This window comes from Eucyclogobius newberryi, unplaced genomic scaffold (assembly GCF_026437365.1).
Source record: "Eucyclogobius newberryi isolate DKJ021-1_F unplaced genomic scaffold, fEucNew1.0.hap1 SCAF_22, whole genome shotgun sequence".
NCBI lineage: Eukaryota > Metazoa > Chordata > Actinopteri > Gobiiformes > Gobiidae > Eucyclogobius > Eucyclogobius newberryi.
In genome coordinates this window covers 21,967,300-21,973,901 of record NW_027315857.1, presented here as the reverse complement: position 1 = coordinate 21,973,901, position 6,602 = coordinate 21,967,300, and the positions used below count along the sequence as shown (strand labels likewise).

At 42.4% G+C, this 6,602-nt stretch overlaps 1 protein-coding gene across 1 annotated transcript; it reads left to right on the top strand.

The window, feature by feature from the left end:
* The first annotated feature begins 4,415 nt into the window (after positions 1–4,415).
* On the top strand, positions 4,416–5,046 carry LOC140372077 (myosin light polypeptide 6-like). The gene has a single exon (XM_072459356.1). It carries the CDS (start codon positions 4,439–4,441, stop codon positions 5,033–5,035), a length of 597 nt encoding a protein of 198 aa, XP_072315457.1. The 5' UTR covers positions 4,416–4,438; the 3' UTR covers positions 5,036–5,046.
* The last annotated feature ends 1,556 nt before the right edge of the window (positions 5,047–6,602 follow it).

Below are 6,602 nucleotides of genomic sequence, written 5' to 3'. Positions count from 1 at the left end.
TGACACATATAAATCCTAAAGTTAGCTGTATTTGACACATATAAATCCTAAAGTTAGCTGTATTTGACACATAAATCCTAAAGTTAGCTGTATTTGGCACATTATAAATCCTAAAGTTAGCTGTATTTGACACATATAAATCCTATAGTTAGCTGTATTTGGCACATTATAAATCCTAAAGTTAGCTGTATTTGGCACATTATAAATCCTAAAGTTAGCTGTATTTGGCACATTATAAATCTTATAGTTAGCTGTATTTGGCACAGTATAAATCCTAAAGTTAGCTGTATTTGGCACAATATAAATCCTAAAGTTAGCTGTATTTGGCACAATCTAAATCCTATAGTTAGCTGTATTTGGCACAATATAAATCCTAAAGTTAGCTGTATTTGGCACAATCTAAATCCTAAAGTTAGCTGTATTTGGCACAGTATAAATCCTAAAGTTAGCTGTATTTGGCACAATATAAATCCTAAAGTTAGCTGTATTTGGCACATTATAAATCCTAAAGTTAGCTGTATTTGACACATATAAATCCTATAGTTAGCTGTATTTGGCACATTATAAATCCTAAAGTTAGCTGTATTTGGCACATTATAAATCCTAAAGTTAGCTGTATTTGGCACATTATAAATCTTATAGTTAGCTGTATTTGGCACATTATAAATCTTATAGTTAGCTGTATTTGGCACAGTATAAATCCTAAAGTTAGCTGTATTTGGCACAATCTAAATCCTATAGTTAGCTGTATTTGGCACAATATAAATCCTAAAGTTAGCTGTATTTGGCACAGTATAAATCCTAAAGTTAGCTGTATTTGGCACAATCTAAATCCTATAGTTAGCTGTATTTGGCACAATATAAATCCTAAAGTTAGCTGTATTTGGCACAGTATAAATCCTAAAGTTAGCTGTATTTGGCACAATATAAATCCTATAGTTAGCTGTATTTGGCACATTATAAATCCTAAAGTTAGCTGTATTTGGCACAGTATAAATCCTATTGTTAGTGTTTCAAGCACGTTTGAGTCATGTTTATTCTCCTTTGACCGTCTGTTTCACCGATAAAATGGATACAAAGTTACCAAACATTACTTTTAAATCCTTGCGTCATAAACAAAAGCGTGTTTGATTGACACGTTCAGCTCCTTGACAGCTCTGTCCGGTCGTCCCGCAGGCGGCCCGCTCCTGGTCGAGGTCCCGACGCGCCCGGTGACCGTGGGCGAGGCCGTGACTCTGAGCTGCCTGAACAGGGACCGCTCCATCGTGACGGCGCACTTCTACAGGGACGATCGCCCGCTGACCTCCGACCCCCGCCGCGACCTCGAGCTGGCCGCCGTGAGCTGGTCGGAGCGGGGGTCGTACTGGTGCGGCAGCGGGGGCGCGCGGTCCGAGCCCGCTCTGCTGAAGGTGCAGAATCGCAGCGCGCCACAAAGTGAGACGGAAAGAGGTTTGAGTCTTGTGTTTTGTGGGGCGGGCGACACAAATTTCCCAGTAAACAACACATGTTAAGCAAAATTTGAGCTTTTAACACAGAAAATATATCATTTTAACCACGTTTTAATATTGTTCCTTCGACAAAATGGATTAGCATTTAGCTTCATTCACGCTAATCCTGTCTCCCTCTGATACTCAGGAAATGCCAATCCCACTTTGTTAGGTCTTGCGTTGAGCACCACGATGTTCTGAGCCGTTTTTAAATCCATACATTCAGTAAATCATCCCAGGACTCTTTTATTTACGGGGAAATAAAGCTCTTGCCACGTAGAATATTATACAAAAGTCCCATTCACATGTAATTCCCAGTGAATTGCCAGTACAACAGGTTTGCTCTGTTCATACAGCGCCCCCTGCAGGTCGGACGACTCATTGAACTAAAATACAGCTGAGATAAATATAATTTGAATTTTGCTAAAAAAAAATTAATTGTTATTTATTTATAATTTGACTTCCTGTTTGTAATTAATGACATCACACTTGTAAATGACCCCTCAAACACTGGGCCCAAATTCATCTAATGTCACAATTTTTGTAATTTGACAAAAACAATACATGAGAGTGACTTTATTTTGTTAAATTAAAGTTTAGAGCATCAAAAAAAGTTGTTTCTTTGTGTAAATTCTGCATAAACTTTAATTGAAATGAGTAGTGATGTCACTTCCTGTCCATTTCTACTGATTTTTCTACATTTTATCCATAAACACCTGCTCGATTTATATGTACAACAGGCATAAGTACGTCAAATAAAGTCAAAATTAGAAAATCATAAAACATGTCATACACGCCCTTTAAACCTGGCATTTGTTTCACTGCAGACGTTTTATTTAAAAAGAAGCAAAAAAGCATTTTACCGGTGAACAAAATGCAGGGAAATCAGTTCTGGCTTCATTCACACATGTGCCAAATGCCAGGTAAATTCCCATGTAAAGCTGCATAGGTGCTATGGTTGCTATGGAAACTTGTGACATTTACTTTTACACAATTTAATTACGCAACAGTTTTTCTTTTCTGAGCGAACCCTCTAGATTACCAGATGATCACGTTTTTTTTTTAAATTTCTACGTTATTAAACCCGCTTCACGTTCTGCTTGATTTTCCAGACGAGGCCGCCCCCGCCCCCGCCCCTCCCCCTGAGCCTGACTCCGCCCCCTGGCCGCTGGCGGTGAGGCTGCTCTGCCACCTGCTGGTCTTCTGCCCGTACTGCGTCTCCACCGTGCTCATGGTGCGTCTGTGTCGACAGAGGCCCAAAGGTAAACGCCCCAAAACTAAGACCAGAACCAGGACTCAATGTAACAAAGGCGATGGGACTAAACAAGGACTATTCTGCAGTTACGAGGCACAAATGTAAAAGTAAAACATTAACTGTAGTACATTTTACAGTGGATACTATTTACTTTTACTTAACTTAATCTACTACATTTTTGAACAAACCGAAAAGTAAAATGGTTTGAGGGTTTATTTTTGAGCACGTTCATCGTAATATCTTGTCTAAAGGTTTTGAGTTCAAGTCCTGGCTTTGAGCAAACAAATAAATACAACTGACAAACAAATAAATACAACTGACAAACATATAAATAATAATAAAATGATAATAAAAAGACTGTTGTTGACCCAAAACGCTGTATTTGTACATGATCCTTTTTGAGTAAATGTAATTGTTTGCTCCTGTTTCTGTACTTTTACCTCAGTTAAAAAAAAAACGAGTTCCTCTTCAGGCAAAGTGGCCGAATGCCTCACAACAAGAGGGTCCCTGGTTTGACCCTCCCTTTGTCTGATAATCATAAGTTTCCTATTTCAGTCAAGTTAAGTGTGTTTCTCACTGCAGAAGTCGAGAGGCCGCGGCGCAGAAGGAAAAATGACGACCGCGAAGACGCCGTCTCTGCTGTCATCACCGGCTGAAATGCACAGAAAATGGACAGTGATTTTGTAAATAACTTTGTAAAATAGTGTTCGGTAATAAACAAATAAATTGAGTGACTTGAAGGTAAAAAAGCGCAACAAATGTGTGACTTTTTATGTGTAATTTCTAGCCGGATAAACACTCTGTTGTGAGTGAGGTGGGCTCTTCTTCTTCACCTCCACCTCTGCTCTTTATCACAAAAGCGCCACTATTTCCAGACCGGAGCGGAGCATTGTGGGTAATCACAGCTCTTATCTCGACGGGGAATGTTAATGGAGCACAATCGCTGTCAGGCTGTCGGTTGCCGTCAGCGTTTTGGTCTGCTCAAGTCAAGCACGACGAGGTAGAACTGGTCAAAATCAGCACTGGAAACAAAACAGACAAATATTTAGCACCGAGAGCTCATATTATAGAATGTATTTATATGTATTTTTGATATAGATGTGCATTGTCTGTCAAAAAGGGTTTAAAGCGGATATTTTTGCATCGTTGTGGTGGAGAAACAATGATGCAGTCAAGTTTTAGACCTGGATTAGCCTTTATTTAGACCTGAGAATATTCCTGTTTTAGACCTGGCATAATCTGGTGGTACTTGGAAAGCCAAACGTTGTATGAAACATTTGAGCCACTGGTTTGGACACTTTTTGAACTTGAACCTCAACCAAGGCATTTACCGGAACAATTTGGCACATTTCTGACGGACGGCCAACAAATGATCTGATCAAAAGTTCAAAAGAATATCAAAGTACTGATTTTCACCAACCGCTATTTGTCACCCCAGATACATTTGAAGACATAGTTTGCACTCTTAAAACTAATAAAATTAAGCATTTCAGAGGATCAAGAAGGTCAGGAGCACCTATTTGAAGGAGTAGTTCCGTGGTGACGGTTCTTCTTATCTTCTTCTTATCTTCTTCTTATCTCCAGTGCTTCTATTCCTGTCTTCTCCCATGTTTGGCCTGGTTTCCTCTCTCCTCTGCTCCTCCTCCTCGCTTTATAACCTCGTCGACATCTCCTCCTCCTGGTTCTTCACGCCAAAATGCCCGCCAAGAAGATCGAACCCAAGAAGCCGGAGCCCAAAAAGCCCGAGCCGAAGAAAGAGGAGGCCGCCGCCAAGCCTCCCAAACCGGCCGAGCCCGAGCCCAAATCCCCGGAGGTGGACCTGAAAAGCGTGGTGCTGGAGTTCACGCCGGAGCAGATGGAGGAGTTCCGCGACGCCTTCACACTGTTCGACGAGACCCCGGCCGGCGAGATGAAGATCACCTACGCCCAGTGCGGTGACGTGATGCGCGCCCTGGGGCACAACCCGACCAACGCCGACGTCCTGAAGCTGCTCGGGCGCCCCAAGCCGGAGGAGATGAACTCCAAGCTGCTGGACTTTGACACGTTCCTGCCGATGCTGCAGCACGTGGCCAAGGCGAAGGAGCTGGGGAGCTTCGAGGACTTCGTGGAGGGCCTGCGGGTGTTCGACAAGGAGGGGAACGGGACGGTGATGGGCGCCGAGTTGAGGCACGTGCTGGCGACCCTCGGCGAGAAGATGACGGAACACGAGGTGGACAGGCTCATGGCGGGGCAGGAGGACGCCAACGGACACATCAACTACACCGAGTTTGTCAAGCACATCCTGGCGGCCTGAGCGAAGAGCGACCGCTTTGTGTTCACGCAATAAACGACTATTAACGTTGTAGCTCTGTTGTGTGCTGTTTAATAAATCGATTTAATTAAGTATAATATTGTTGTTATGGAGTTGATAGTTACACATGTGTTGCAGAATTGTTTATTTGTGAGGAATAGACGGACGAAGATTATGCAAATATCAAGTTCTCCTGTAAATATGATGTGTTTTACATGAAATACAGCAATTAAAGTTTTTTTTTTGCATGTAATAAAGTGAAATCTGTTTGCCCCAGTGTAGATATATTGTAATAGTGGGTGAAAATGAGACCACAGCGCTTTTTTCTGCCTCTAAATACAAAGTTTTGTATTCCCCGAGGAGCAGGAAGTGTGCCATTAGCATGCTAATGTTTGTTAGCTTTACCCGGGACGGCAAAACTCACTCTGGACTGGTGAAAAGTGCTAATAAAACACATTGTGGTGCATGTTTATGATGCCGGGACTGCATCAGGTGATGCAGTCCCGTTCTGTGTTTTTCACATTTCAAAACAGTAAAAAAAGGGTACAGCTCCTTTAAACTATTAAACGTGCGCGGTATGACATGAAATAATTTGAGTGAATGAACACGACGACAGCATAGACCAACTTTATTAAATGTTTCAGGATCATAATTCACAGGAAAGACATAAATACATGGGGTTCTCATTTACAGAAACTCATTTGACACTCACTATTCTACTTCAACAATATATTTATCTATGAAGCATTGACCAATCAGAAAGACCCGTTAACCCAGGGTGATTTACAAAGACCATTAAAAGCATATTTCTGACACCATATACGGTACACAAACAAGAATCTCCTGTCAATCACGGCCTTTGACTCGGGGGGAGATGTTTGTGTCCTGACTCACTAAAGTATAGGATAAATGTGTGTATTCTCCGCAGTCAAAGCTCTAGTCGGCTGTATTTGTCTGTGCCCTTCGACAGCCGGGCAGTTTTCCAGCGCGATGGAGAAACAGAATCTGTAATATGACATTACCGGGCAGATTGAACCAGCCACCCGATAACCACAGAGCGCACGGGCTGTCGGCGCTACACCTCACTCTACTCGACGCTACACTGGACGCGATTTCGCCCGCGACCTTCAGCACCAGAGTTCCCAAAATGGCGGATATTGTGTGGAAGGCTCTCTGTGTGGATTTGTTCTTCTTCGCGCCATCTCCTGGCCGTGGACGGAGAAGTGCTACCAAGACAGAAATGTTAAAGAAAAGAATGAAGCCAAATATCAACGCCAATCCAAAATTGATAAGGAAGAAATCGATCTCGTTCTCTAAGTACCCTAAGCAAAACCCCTGGACAATGCACTGCAGCCACATCAGCCCGCAGATGATGTTCCGGGCCAAAACTTTCTTTTTCAGACGCAAATATGTGAGTGGATGGACCACAGCTATGTAACGCTCGCCACATGTCAAACACTGGAACAGTGAGAACGCTGAAGTGTTGACAGAAAACATGTAAATACCTATGAAAATCAAAATGTCACTGCGCAATTCTCTGCCGATTATGCCAAGGAGCGATGCACAAGCA